At 42.3% G+C, this 15,304-nt stretch overlaps 1 protein-coding gene across 4 annotated transcripts in view; it reads right to left on the reverse strand.

Moving 5' to 3' along the window:
* Positions 1-3,966, reverse strand: part of ARID3B (AT-rich interaction domain 3B) — a 54,417-nt gene extending 50,451 nt beyond the window's left edge. For all 4 annotated transcript variants that reach the window (XM_079914226.1, XM_079914224.1, XM_079914225.1 and 1 more), the window contains exons 1-2: positions 3,731-3,966; positions 491-1,139 (exon numbers count right to left, since the gene is read on the reverse strand). In XM_079914226.1, coding sequence (XP_079770352.1) covers positions 491-1,060 — 570 coding nt within the window. In that variant the 5' untranslated portion in view covers positions 1,061-1,139; positions 3,731-3,966. The remainder of the gene's footprint in view (positions 1-490; positions 1,140-3,730) is intronic.
* Between the last annotated feature and the right edge of the window lie 11,338 nt (positions 3,967-15,304).

The raw sequence follows: 15,304 nt of genomic DNA on the forward strand, positions 1-15,304 counted from the left end.
TCTAAAGGCTCTTTGCTGGAAAATATACACAATGCAAAAGGTTCTCATCAGTTATGTTTAGGAGCAAAACAGCAAAACTGACCTTAAAAAGCATGATCCTGGGTTAGCCTGGAGCTAAGACACTGTGTTAGGCAAGACTGTTCTCTTATCAAACTACTACTAGAAAAACTGAAATTAGAGCCACACATCTCATTTTTAGATATCCCTCATAACACTGTTGCAACCTCATTCTTCCTTTAAACAAAAGAAGACTGTACTTGGTCTTTCATATTAAACTTGGAACAATCTATATTAGGAGTAACTTACACATTTCACTGCTCTAATCAAGAAAACAACTATGAGGAAAAAACTCAGTCTATTCACGTCTAGGCTGCTGGTCACTGAAGCAGGCTGAGAAGGCACAGACTGGCACAGACCCTGGCAGTCCAGTACCTCTCCCTGGCTAGCCTTTAGGGAGAACAAATAATGCCCCCATACCAGAAAGACTGACCTGCTTGAGCTGCTCATCCAGATTCCAGCCCGGCTGCCCTGCTGTGGAGACTGAAGCTGAGGCCTTAGGAGCATCTTTGGTATGGTCTTCTTTAGCTTGCTGTCCATGTGGTGGGAGCCCTGGCGCTGGAAGCAGACCAGATACGGGTGCGGCTCTGGGGTCTTGGCGAGCCACCTTCTGCACGTGAAAATATTTTGAAGCAGCCTGGGTCTCTTTCTCAGCCACCTCTGCAACTTCATCATCCCCATCCTCATCTTCCAAACCTCCTTCCTCTTTCTCAGGCTCTGAGTTCACCTTGCTCCGTTCAAACACTCGGGCCACTGCTGGGGCTGGTGGAACTCTGGCTAAGGGACCCAGGGCAGGGCTGCCAGAAGGCCTCCCAGGTGTGGCAGAAAGGTGAGTCTGCTGTGTGACCAGCTTCTGGGCATACAAGAACGGGGTTTCTCTCATCTGCTGAACCTGCTTCTCTCTGGCATCCATCTGCAGAGGAGCCAGGTGTGGTGGCTGTGGCGGCGGCGGTGGCTGCTGCTGTGGCGGCTGCTGCTTCTGCTGAGGCTGCAGTGGCTCCATCACTGCCTCAAGCTTCACCCACCGATTGGCATGGCTCTGAACCTGGGCACAGCCCGGCAGGCACACTGGGTGTAAACCTCTAAGTGATTAATAGAAACCACAAAGAAGGAGAAAAGAAAAAGGAAAAAAAAAAAAACCAACAATGTAAAGCAGGTATAAAAAGGTTTTCTTTTCTCCAGTAAAGGGTATGAGTTCTGAGCATTAAACATATACCCGTAAACCTGAGTTTTAAGATGAGTAAGTGGTGGGAATTTGAGGTGGGGGTAGGGCAGGGTAGGGGGTGGTGGGAGTTGGGTAAGGAAAAGTATGCAGAAGAGGAACAGGATTTAAGAGGAGAAATACAGTATGAATCTCAGCTGCGGTGGACTACTGTGGGTTTAAAACGAAGTAAATCCAGATGACATTGAGTCTGCAAACATCTGTGTTCTGATCTCTCTTCCTCAACATTATCAAACATTAATCTGTTTACTACTGAAAAAGCAACTGGGTTTACACTGTACAGAGGTTGCGAGTATGAAAACCATAATTTAAAAAAAGGGAAAGAAGGGCCTGCCTACAAGAAAGAGAATATTGCTTAGGTTCCCAGGCCCATCAGAGAAAGGTATTACCATCTAAGCAAGACACAGAGCTATCAGGCAGAGGGCAAGATTTCTCTCATAGAAAAGCAGAACCTAGCAAACTGCTCTTAGGTTTAAACTTTTAAAATTTCCCAGATCAAACTGCCAAGCCTGCTTTTTGAGTGGGCTGAGCCAATGCTAACCAGACATTATAGCCTCAAAAAGAATCCAATTTCAACAACATGAGAGAAAGAAACACGCAAGGAGGCAAGAGTTTCAAATTGCAATGGGCACTCAAAAAACAAACAGGGGGGAATTCCTCTGGAGATTTTTAAGGTAATTAATTGGAAACAGGTATCAATATTGTGTAAACGAGGCAAAGCTTCTTTTTTATAAACAGCCTAGTAAATCTCTTCACATCCCCTTTCTTTCTGATTCACTTCTATGACATTCTATGACGAATACAAAAAGAAAAGGCTTTCAGGCCAAAAGTATTCTGGGGGCAGGTTTATCAGCATTCTTACCAATCAGTCTCCAAACACACACCCCTTTCACACCCTCTCCTCCTCTAACCAACCCCCCTTCCCTTCCTCCTTTCCAGGCCCCCATCCCCAGCAAACCTCACTTGAGTTATGCTTCCTCAGCAAGTCTCCATAACTGAATGGATTACTATGCATGGGCAAATTTTAGGTTAACAGGACTTGCAACATGGCGTACAATGTTGTCATCACATGAAAGAAAAAGCTGCACTGCACAGGTTGGGACTTGATATTTGCGTTGTTCCACTGTTTTAGGACTGGGTAGAAAGATTAAAAAAAAAAAAACCCAAAAACTTAAATATCTAGGTATCTTCAAAAATCCATGGGGAAGTAATCACACTCCTAGCAATAAAAACTGTTTGGATTTAGGCATTTTTTAAAAACCGGGTTAGAGAAAAAAGGTAGGACTTTTAAAGTTAGGCAAAAAAGTAGAAATTTTAAAATCCTCATTTTCTGTTTAATCTTAGAAGCACTGCTTTTGTCTTCTGCATTCTGTGAAAGATTCAAATTCCAATTTGCCTCTTCCTCCCTTTACTTCCTCTCTTGGCACTTTAGAAAGTGAGTTATGCCGGAAGCAATACTTTCATTCTGCTATAGCCCTTTTTATAGTGTAACAAAGCATGAAAAGATTTACACCCACATTAAATCCAGTTGCCAAAAGTGTTCATTTAAAATAAAAACAATTTGCATCAAAGAAAGGTAAACCAAAGAATAAAGAAAATAATTCGGTGGTCATTTTAATTCTCCTTACAACATTATAACATCAATCAATCACAAGCGGGATAATTTTTCATCCAAGTCCTGCCAGTCATTGAACAACTGCTTCTCATCTTGTGGCACCATCTTCTCTGTATGCTGTCCCCAGCAGAGGGGGTGGTGTCTCACAGCCTCTTTAGTTAAGACTGAGATGACTCAGTTCTACAACTCGATACACACACCCTCCCCCAAAGAGCCTATCTTTCCCTTGTCCCTAAGCAGCTAGTTGATCCAAACAACAATACCACCTGCCTACTTTTAGAAAACTTGGGTCTCAGAAATCTAAACCACTCCATCCTTTCACACGGCTCCCTCCCCCATTTCCCCTAAAGTTCCCGAACCTCTAAGCCCGGCGCAACGGACTCCTTGCAGCTTTGAAGCCGGCCTCGCCCACCATTCCCTCTACCTTCGCTGCCGGATCCCTCTGGCCTCAGCCCCCTTTAAGCCCCACACCTCCACCCCCCGCCATTCTTTATACCCCCACAACCCAACTCTATCACTTTTACCTCTACTGAGCCCTCCCAGCCAATCCGCCGGCTCTTCTTAGATTGTCCCAACCCCACCTATTCTAGCCCTCTCAGTTCCCAGGGGCCCCTCACTCTTCCCATCCCTTTATCTCATATCACCCTAATGGGCGAGGGCGCCTCCGGGCTCCTCCCAGCGCTCTCACTTTTCCTCCTTGGCCCCCGTGCTCCACTGGCCCGCGTCTTCACGTCTTCCCCTACACACCTGCCTCTCCTCCTACTACGCCGTCCCCTCCACCTGCCACAGCCCTCGCTCCCGCCAAGGCTGAGGGAGCTGGGCACCGCGCGGCTTACCTGTACGGGGCGCTCCGGGTCCGCCAGCGGTGGAAGAGGCAGCCACTCAGGGCCCGGCGCGGCAGCTGCGTTTCGGACTTCTCCGCAGCCGGGGGCCACAGCCGGGGCGGGGCCCGCACCGGAAGCGGCGCCGCGGGGCCGGGTTGCCGGCCCGGGGCGGGAAGGGGGCGGGGTCACACGGTATGGGGCGGGGCCTGAGGCCGGAAACGGCCAAAAAGGGAACGAGGGGCGGGGCCTGGCGGAAGTGACTTCTAGGGAAAGCCCCGCCCAACTGAGTCGTGGGCGGAAGTGAGTAGAAGCTGGCGGAAGCTTCCGCCAATGGGGAAGCGCAGACATGGAGGAGTTCCGGTGTGAGTACTTCCGCGGGGAGTTGAAAAGAGCCGGTCTGCTTACGCTCTTTTCTGAGTGTTTTCTAGTTGTGGAGGTTGGTGTAGCGTGGGCGGGCGGTAGGTTGGGAGGAAGGTAAATAAAGGACAAGGAGTGTCAGGGTTTTCTGCTGCTTCGGTCGCCTCCCCAACCTCCTACCTTCAAACCGATCTTCCTCTGAGATTCCCGCTTCCAGATCAGCTTTTCTCTGTTCTCTGAGGATGCTGCGTCCCCTGGAGCTCCCTCACATGGGTTAGTATTCTCGCTTCCCAGGTTCCAAAAGTGGGGGCAAGGTGCCATATACTGTCACCTCTTGTAAAAACCCTTGCTTTTCTGACGCTTACTTGTAAGACTTTGCCGCCCATTTAACCGCCTCTGTAGAGATGATCTGCTAATATGTGCATCCAGGTCCTTGTCTTACTTTCTCTTCTCTAACCATCTTCCATCTTGATAAATTCAGAGTCACTGTGGACAACTCATTTAACATGCAGGCCTCATCCCTTACATCAACCTCCCAATCCCAGTCAAAAACCTGGACCTTGTCACTAGAAACCCTATCTTGTTATGAATCAGTAGTTTGAACATCCCTCTGTCCGACTACAGCCTGATAACCTTTAGCTTGACTGCTTAAGAACTTCACCATAACTGTCTTTTTTACTTTATCAGAACCTTCAATCTGTTGAAAGCTTCTACTTAATTCTCATTCTTCAGTTCCCTCCTTATCCATCTTAGATTCAATGGTACATCATTACAATCCCCCTCTTACTTACTCTTAAGCCTGCCCTCCTCTTTTCCCCAACTAAGTCCTCCACCCTGGGTGGACTAACATGCTTCTCAATGTCTGTACCTTGTCATAGTAAATTGTCCTGCTGAACAGATTGGCATCACTAAATATAATAATGTCAGCCTTAAATGGGCTTTGAACAGTGTCTGGAAATTTCATTATATTTTTCTAGTTAACCTGCTCTCCACTATCGGCAAGTCTCTAATCCCCTATGCTTCCCGTACCCCTTCCCCTGACTATCTTACTGTATAAGTAATAGAAAATGTAGAATGCCCTAAAATCTAGAAATCTACATATGTTCCCATCTGTCCTTTCCTCCTATAAGTTACTCAATCAAAACTATTCATTGAGGGACTTCGCGGGCAGTCCAGTGGTTAAGAATCCATGCTTCCACTGCAGAGGGCACGGGTTCCATCCCTGGTCGGGGAACTAAGATCCTTCATGCTGTGCGGTGCGGCCAAAAAAAAAAAATTCATTGAACTCCCACTGTATGCCAGATGAGGCACTCATGTACTCATCTAGGTGCTTGTTCAGCAATAAACAAAAAAATTCCTTGTCTTCAAGGATCTTCCTAATGTGGGGAGACAGAAAAACAATACATATATATTTGTTTTTATACATATGTGTATATATATATATGTATTCTAAGAAGAACAAAGCAGGGTAAGGATTAGACATTGGTCTCAGGTGGCTGCCATTTTAGACATTAGTCAGAGAAAGACTCATTGATAAGGGACACTTAAGCAGAAACTGGAACTGACTTGATGGGGGTAAGCCATGTGGATAACTAGGGAAAGCATGTTCCAGACAGAGGAGACAGCAAATTCAAATGCTCTGAGGCAGGAGCGTGCTTGACATGCTATAGAATTAGCAAGGAGACCACTATAGCTGGTACAGAGTGAGTGGGGGGAGAGTGGTAGGAGATGACATCAGAGAGGTAGCCAGGGGCCCAGTCATGTGGGACTTTGTAGGCCATGGTGACAACTTCGGATCGTTACCGCTTAAACCACTGAAGAGTTTTGAGCACAAGACTAACTTGACCAGATTTAAGTCTCTAAAAGTTTCATTTGAGGGAATTCCCTGGTAGTCCAGTGGTTAGGGCTCTGAGCTTCCACTGCAGGGGGCATGGGTTTGATCCCCGGTTGGGGAACTAAGATCCCGCATGCCACATGGCCAAAAATAAATAAATGAAAAAATAAAAGTTTCATTCTAGCTGTCGTATGGAGAATAGACAATGAGGGTAGCGAAGTAAGAGTGGAAGCACTAGTCCTGGCAGAAAATGATGGTGGCCTGAACTAGATGACAGCATTGGAGGTGGTAAGAACTGGTCAGATTTCGGGTGTATTTTGAAAGTAAAGCCACAGGATTTACTAATGGATTATGTATAGGTTAGAGAAGAGAGTCAAGGGTGATCAAGGTTTTTGCCCCAAGTAACTGATAGAATAGTGATATCACTACTACCTGGGGAATTCTATCAGAAGCTGACCCCAATGGAATACTACTTAGCAATAAAAAGGAAAGAAGTATTGATACACCCAACAACTTGGCGTCATAACAACATAGTGATAAAGGCATGCTGAATGAAGGAAGCTAGTCTCAAAATGAAAATCTTGAAAATATTAAAACTATAGTGATGGAGAATAAGTCAGTGGTTGCCAGGAATTAGGGATGGAGGAGTAACTATAAAGGGATAGCAAAAAGAAGGGTTTTGGGGTGATGGAACTCTTCTGTATTCTGACTGTGGTGGTAGTTACATGAGTCTATACATGTGTTAAAATCCATAGAACTGTATAAGAAAAATACAATCAATTTTATTGTATGATAATTTTTTTAAACCAAACTTTCCATGCATGCTTAAGTTTCCTTTCCCAATTCTCAGGGTTCTCCCTTTAACCTCTTGTAGTATTGGATCCTTCCATCAGTTTCAACCATCTTTTGCTTTGAAAAAACAAAAACAAAAAAAACCCTTTCCTTTGACCCCATATTCTGTGACTAAAGCCTTATCTCAAGATTCCCCTTCCTGGCAAAGCTTCTAGAATTACTGCCCTCATTGCAGCCCAAGTGATCTTATCTCTCTCCTTAAAACACTCTATGGCTTCCCATTACTCTTGGGATCAAGACCTAAATTCCATCATGTGGCCTGCAGAGCCCTAGCCTCTGCCTACCTCTTTGGTTTTATTTCCTTGCCTCACATGTAGTAGAGGACCCAAGAGGGCAGCCTTACTAGATAACCTCAGTAGTTGAAACAGAAACACCCCCCTCCCCTTTCATAGTAATGTGTTTAAATCCTGAGATATTCACCCATTCTGGTTACAAGGAATATCATTTAATCTCGCTACTTTGGCTTCCAAGGTGTGGTACATTGAACAGAATAGCCATAGTATTTTCAGCTTCTCCCATTGAGAGGTGGAGTCTGTTTCTCCATTTTATGAATCTAGGCTTGGCTATGTGACTTGCTTTGTTTTATGGGATATTAGCAGTCTTCTGATACTAGAAGTCTTAAAAAGTGCTTACAATTATAGCTTGCTCTCTCTTGCTGCTGAGAACTCTTCCACCACCTTGTGAAAAACTCCTGGCTAACCTGATGAATGATGAAAGACATGTGGTCATCACCCCAACTGACATCTAAGCAACTGCCAGACATATGAGTGTGGCTCCGTAGACCAACTAGCCTGCCAACCATCAGACATGTGAGCCAGGCCATTGTAGACCATCTAGGCCCAGCTTTGTTGGCCGAGACCAGAAGAAGCCCATCGACAAACCCATAGACCAGTGAAAAATTAGGTTTATTGTTTTAAAGTTAAACCAATAAGTTTTGAGGTGCTTTGTTTTGCAATGAAAGATAACTGATACCCAAGGCATTTCTTTGCATCTATCAGGTTGGATTTACTTGGTGTAATTCTTAGAGCTGAAGAAGAGAGTCACCGTGTATCATCTTCACATAGCTGGCCCATGTTACCTTAGGTTCTCCCATCACATTTCTTAGTGTTTTGCTTAAATATAGCAGGGATAATCTTACATCATGTCTCTTTTATTTCAACTGTTCAATAAAGGTGATATCATTTGCATGGTTTTCATTGATTTTATTTCTCTTGTTAAAAATAAAAGTTGAATTGTATAAATATTGGGTATCATTTGTATGTATGTTTTGTTATAAATTTAGTCTTAAATAGTACAGGACATAAAAGCTAAGAAACAACAGGTAAATGGCCATATTATAGAATAATAGTATAATTAATGAAGAGAAAATGCCTCTATGTGTTTATGATAACCAATGTTAATTATTGATGTAATTGTGTCCATCTTAAAGAGATCTGGTGTTTTCACATGAATGGATGTCAGTTTGGGGACTTGAAACGTATAAAATGTTTTCCCATTGAAATTAACAGTGATTACGTTTTCGACTTGCATTGGCCCTACAAGAGGTTTTTCAGGTAAGGCAGAAGGGCAGTGAGGCAGTTACTATACATTTTACTGTAATAGGAAATTAAAATGTAACAGATGATTAAGATTCTTCTTGTACTGAGATCAAGGTATAGCCTCAGGAACCTCAATTAGCACGTGTAAAGCCTCTGATGAGTAACTGGTATTAACTGTGTGTAAGGAAAGAATGTGACTGTCCAAGGCCAGGGGGCTGAAGGCAGGTATATCCAGTCCACACACTCATGAGGGGACCTTGCTGTTGTGGTGGTGGATGTACCAGTAACGTTACCTGCAGCCTGATTGGGCTTCCAATGTGTTTTCCTACAGAGGGGCATATGCCCATCAGGCTGACTCCTGGGTCCTTTATTTCACAGAACTGTTTGTATTTTTGTTGTTGTTGTTGTTCATCTTTTAAATCAGATAGTTGGTATTTGGTGTCTGATGTCTCGAGTTGTGATGTGTCAGCCTCCACAAGCCAGGCAACGCTGAGGAACTGCCAGCATCTTGTTATTGAGGACTCCTGGGGGGGCGGGGGCAGCCAGCCTTCCCCTTCAGGAAGCAGATCTCTTGCCACATTCCCTTTCAGCCTGCTCTTACCACGAAGGTCCTTTCCAACCCTGTGATTCTGGGATTTGCCAACATTTTGGTGAACTGGACTATGTTGTTCTTTCCCTCACCTGGGAATAGAAGAGGTCAGACCTCCAAGGCAATTGGTTCATCTTTGAAAACATTGGATCATTTCACTCTTGTTGACACTGAATTGAAAGCTGTCTTTGCAAAGCTGCACCCAGATTTCTGTGCTGGCCCTGGCACTCAGCAGTCCTGTAGACTTCCAGAGCAAAAAGGAACAGGAGGCCGTTCAAGCCATCTGTCCTAGAACGAGACATCTGGTCTCAGGTCTGTGCCTCTCGTCAGGGCTCTTTGGGAGCCATGTGGCCCCCCATCCGACAGAGCTGTTATAAACCAGACACCATCAAGTGCTGGTGAGACTAAGAGGAGAGGGTGCCCAAGCTGAAGTTGGCCGGCCAGTGAGGCTGGTTGGCTGGGAGAATTGTGGGTCCAACTGGTTCCTGTAAATGTGTCCACAGACACCTACACATGCCCGGGGGCTTTAATCCATCAAAAATCTTTACTCCCAAGCACCTGCACTGAAGGTTGAGTTCTCAAGAATAGTAATATACATTTTTCTATTGTCAAGGTTGGCCAGGACTCTTGTCCTCTCCATGTTAAAAGAAAAAAAATCAATACAAATGTACAGATGTTATGGAGGAGACTAGGCAAGGATCTTGGAAACATGAGCTCAGAAGATGCAAGGTATACTGAATAAACTTCAGTGGAAAAGAAATTTCCCAAATATAGGGAGGGGAGCACTTGCTTTTGTGATGTTTGGGCACCGGGTTCATCATGTATTGCTCCCACACAGCACGTGCACCACAGCTGTGTTTCTGTTGCAAGCTTAATGCTAGTTAATCCTGAATCTGAGCTAAAGGAAACCAAGTATAGTTTAATGGGAGTTCCTGACATTTTATTAAGGTGAAATATATTCAGTGCCAGAGAAGTTGAAAAGGTTGTCTGTTCTCCATGCCTTCATTTGCTACTTTATGGCAAGAGCACATGTTGAAGGCTTTGATGGATTCAAACCAATCTTAACACAGGTTCTTAACTCTGCTGCAATTTCAGGGAATAGGAGATAACCCCATTTGGGAATCTGTTTCAGAAACTTCGTCTTAAAGAACTGAGCTCGGTTTTCAGTCTCTCCACTTAAAGTGAAAGTTTGATTTTATAATGCTTATAACTGCACTGAGAGTAGGTTGGAAGAGAATAGAGTGGTTATAAAATTGTTAGTTTTACTAAAACTGATTTACTAATAATGTCCTCCTGACCAATTCCCTTTCATGCCTCCTCCTACCCTCACAATAAATAGGGCAAAATACTTAGCTTAACACTGTGGTCATCAAGCAACCAGTCATTTCCTAATATGGACAGTCGAACCCTCCAGTTTCACTTCTGGAATTCAAGTGCTAGGAGAATGGCATTTACGTTTGTGTATGTTTTCTGTAGCTACTTCCTTCTCACTCTCCAACTCAATGAAGCCTCTGTGTTGTTTGCTTTAACATTAATTATGGCATCTGCAATGACTGAATTTCCTGAACCTGCACTATAGAATCAGCCTGGACCCAATACAATCTAACCCTGACAGTTTGATACAAAATTCAAATGAATAGTCACAAGATTTGAGGGCTCTCTCCTCAATAAAAATGAATCATCCCCCACACCCCAAATTACAGTCTTTAAAAAGAATGAAGTCAGTACATTTCTACTGACATAGGAAGCTGTCAGTTGTAGAATTTAAAAAGAGACTAGCAAGTTACAGAAAAGTATGTAAAATAAAATCATTTTGAAAAAGGAAAAATGATGTAATCTTTTAAAAAACAATTTCCCATCTTAACAATAAAGATAGTTATGATACATGTCCTAACCTTAGACTCAGGGTTAATTTTTGCTTTCTTTGGTAATTAGAAAAAAATTGTACATTAAGGAAAATTCTACAGTGCTTATTAACTGATGGTTGTCATGCACTAAGCACTTCACTTACATTATCATTTAATCCTCAAAATAACCCCCATTTTACTGGTGAGAAAACTAATGCTTATAGTAGTTAAGCAACTTGCCCAAGGTTAAGTTACATGTTACACGTAGCAGAGCTGGGATTTGAATCCAGGGCTGTCTGACTGTAATTCGTGCTACTAACCACCATGCTATATTCCTCCCATCAATGTAAGTATTTGAATTTGTAACCATTTGAACTTTACAATAGTAGGCCACAGAGAATCAATATGGTCAAATATTAGCTTTGTAATTTGTCTAAAAGAAACTAAGTAAAGTCCTAATTCAGAGAGTAAAACCAGACACTGCTGGACCTGAAGCTGAACTGTGCCTTGCATTTGCAGAGTACCAGCTGAAAGAACTGCAACATAGAACACTACCTATAGATTAGAAAAAGCCTAGATGTCCATCAGTAGGGAACTGGTTAGGTAACATTGTACTTAAGCTGTCAAAAAGCAAAAAGGAAAGAATATAAAAATGAAGTTTTTAATGTACTAATATGGAACACTTTCCAAGACATTAAATGAAAAAAGCAAGGCTCGTTACAGGATGTTTAGTTTGATACTATTAATAATTATGTTTAAAGAGGATGCATATATATAATCATTATGTTGAACAAGCATGACTCATGGGGTGTATATCAGTTAATGCAGGCTAAACTACTGCAACAAATAGATCCAAAACACGACTCAGCAAAATAGTTTATTTCTTGCTCACCTAATAGTCCTGGACAGTTATTCAGGTCAGGGAGGAAGCTTTCCTACATTGCCGTCATTCAGCGTCCTTGGATCTGTTCATCTTGTGGTCTACCATCCCCAGAAAGTGGTAGATAATGCTTCCACTCACATTACATTGGAGAAAATTTGGTCATATGGCTACACCCAAATTGAATGGGAATATGGGAAGCTACTCTAGTAGTCCCAGAGACTAATAGCTTTCGGTAGACAGACAAGGTCTCTGTTACAGTCAGCCTCTCTGGTCACCAAATATATTCACCCTTCCCCCAAAGGAGAAGACAAAAGTCCCATTCAATTATTGAATTTCATATCAATATCTGGATCACAGTCTTTTCTAATTAGCCTGGATGAAACACATGAAAAGATGCTCAATCATTAAGGAAATGCAAATCAAAACCACAATGAGTTTAATAGTTAAAAAAAAAAACCCACACTGAGGTATCACCTCATACCTGTCAGAATAGGTATTATCAAAAGACAACTAACACAACATTGTAAATCAACCATATCTGTTCAGGACTATTAGGTGAACGAGAAATAAACTATTTTGCTGAGTCGTGTTTTGGAACTATTTGTCTATGTCTCTCTATCTATCTATATATCTATCTCTCTCTATATATATATCTCCTCCCACATACACACACACAATGTAATGTTAGTCGACCTAAAAAATAATGAAATCTTGCCATTTGTAACAGCATGAATGGACTTAGAGGGTATAGTGCTAAGTGAAATATGTCAGAGAAAGACAAATACTGTATGATCTCACTTATATATAGAATCTAAAAAAAAACACAACAAATGAACAAACAACAAAATGGAAACAGACTCATAGATACTAAGAGCAAACAGGTGGTTGCCGGGGGGTGGGGTGGGGAAATAAATGAAATGGGTGGTGAGATTAAGAGGTACAATCTTTCAGTTACAAAATAAATGAGTCACAGAGATAAAATGAACAGCATGGAGAGTATAGTCAATAATTATGTAATATCTTTGCATGGTGACAGATAGTAACTAGACTTATCGTGGTGATCATCTCGTAATGTATAGAAATATCAAATCACCATGTTGTGCACCTGGAACTAACACAGTGTTGTAGGTCAATTATACTTCAATGAAAACAAAAAGTTAAATGGGGACGGGTAAAAAAAGACACCCTTTCTGGGCAGTGAAGGAAATTCTCAGATTAGACCCAATTTTGCTCTCGAAGAAGAATTCTCTTGTCATTGTTCTCCTTCTACCCTGGTTCTGCCCTCTGGCAAGTCCTCCCTCAGCCATTTTTCTCCCTGGCTGTACGTGAAGTGGGAGCATGCGTTCCTTGGGGACTATACAGCTTTGACAGCCTGCTTCCTGATGGTGCAGGGTTGGAGACCCAAGTGTTGTTTTATGGCTTTACTTATTTATTCAGGCCAGGCTTGTGGGGTTTTTTGGCAATACAGTTCCCTCAGAAACTTCAGATCTATTTGCTTTGAAGCAGCTTGTATTCCCAAAGTTCTCTCAGACAGGTTTTAACATTATCAAAAAAGTGAGAGAAACTTCAAAAAATTTCAGAAGGTAACAACCTGGTCTATACTCCTTGTCTTATTACCATAACTTAGGTCAAGAAGAGGATCTTGGGACTTCTCTGGTGGTCCAGTGGGTAAGACTCTGCGCTCCCAATGCAGGGGGCCTGGGTTCTATCCTGGTCGGGGAACTAGATCCCGCATGCATGCTGCAACTAAGAAGCCTGCATGCCGCAACTAAAAAAAAAAAAAAAAGAAAGATCCCACATGCTAAAACTAAAGATCCCGCATGCCTCAGCAAAGATCCCGAGTGCCACAACTAAGACCCGGCGCAACCAAAATAAAAATAAATAAATAAATATTTTTTTAAAAAAGAAGAAGAAGATCTTATCTGGCGGTTTAATCTGTGAAAATGTGAATTATGACTTTGGTGAACTTTCCAGTCCCTCCTTATTCTACTAGTTGTATATTTATGTTGCAGTCATATTCTACGTAGTTGGTGTTGGAATTAAACTCTACTATGTGGTGGCTGCCTCATCAGATAGTGCAACAGATGATCCTGAGTCAAAAACAAAATGAAATCATGATGATCACTACAACCACCATTTCACCCAGCAGGGAAAACCAAAACCATATCTAACCTAGATAGATTAGATCTAGAATTCTAGACTAGGGGTCAGCAAACTATGGCCTGTGGATCAAATCTGGCCAACCACCTGTTTTTGTAAATAAAGTTTTATTTGAACATGACCACACTTATTTGTTTACATATTGTCCATGATGCTTCTGTGCTATAACAGCAGAGCTGAGTACCTGCAACAGAGACCGGATGGCTTGCAAAGCCTAAAATATTTACCTTCTGGTCCTTTGCAGGAAAAATAATTGCCCATTCTGTTTTTCTGATTTTTAATAAAATGTGTCCTATCATATCTGTGCACATATTATTTTAACATTCTTTTTTTAATATCTTTTTTAAAATTGAAGTATAGTTGATTTACAATGTGTTAGTTTCAGGTGTACAGCACAGTGATTCAGTTATACGTATATATATGTATATTCTTTTTCAGATTCTTTTCTCTTATCAGTTTTACAAAATATTGAGTATTGTTCCCTGTGCTACACAGTAAGTCATTGTTGGTTATCTGTTTTATATATAGTAGTGTGTGTATGTTAATCCCAACCTCTTAATATATCACTCCCCACTTGGGTAAGCATACTTTTGTTTTCCATGTCTGTGAGTCTTTTTCTGTTTTGTAAATAAGTTCATTTGTACCTTTTTAAAAAATTGCCCATTCTTGTTCTACACAATATTTAATAGCCTCTTCCATGATCTGTCAATGAGGACCAAAAGGGAGCTGAGACTGGAAAATTCCACTCTTTACATTACAAAGCTACAGTAATCAAAACAGTATGGGGCTTCCCTGGTGGCTCAGTGATTAAGAATACGCCTGCCAATACAGGGGATATGGGTTCGAGCCCTGGTGCGGGAAGATCCCACATGCCGCGGAGCAACTAAGCCCGTGCACCACAACTACTGAGCCTGTACTCTACAGCCCATGAGCCACAACTACTGAGTCCACGTGCCACAACTACTGAAGCCCGTGTGCCTAGTGCCTGTGCTTCACAACAAAAGCCACCTCAATGAGAAACCTGTGCACCACAATGAAGAGTAGCCCCTGCTCGCCACAACTAGAGAAAGCTCGCACAGCAACGAAGACCCAACGCAGCCAAAAAAAAAAAAAAAAAAAAAAAAAAAAAATGCAGTACGGTACTGGCACAAAAGCAGAAATGTAGATCAATGGAACAGGATAGAAAGTCCAGAGATAAACCCACGAACCTATGGTTACCTAATCTATGACAAAGAAGGCAAGAATATACAATGGAGAAAAGACCGTTTCTTAAGCGGTGCTGGGAAAACTGGGCAGCTACATGTAAACGAATGAAATTAGAACACTCCCTAACACCATACATAAAAATAAACTCAAAATGGATTAAAGGCCTAAATGTAAGGCCGGATACTATTAAAGTCTTAGAGGAAAACACAGGCAGAACACTCTTTGACATAAATCATAGCAAGATCTTTTTCAACCCACCTCCTAGAGTAATGAAAATAAAACTAAACAAGTGGGAACTAATTAAACGTAAAAGCTTTTGC

The sequence above is a fragment of the Stenella coeruleoalba genome (assembly GCF_951394435.1).
Source record: "Stenella coeruleoalba genome assembly, chromosome: 2".
NCBI lineage: Eukaryota > Metazoa > Chordata > Mammalia > Artiodactyla > Delphinidae > Stenella > Stenella coeruleoalba.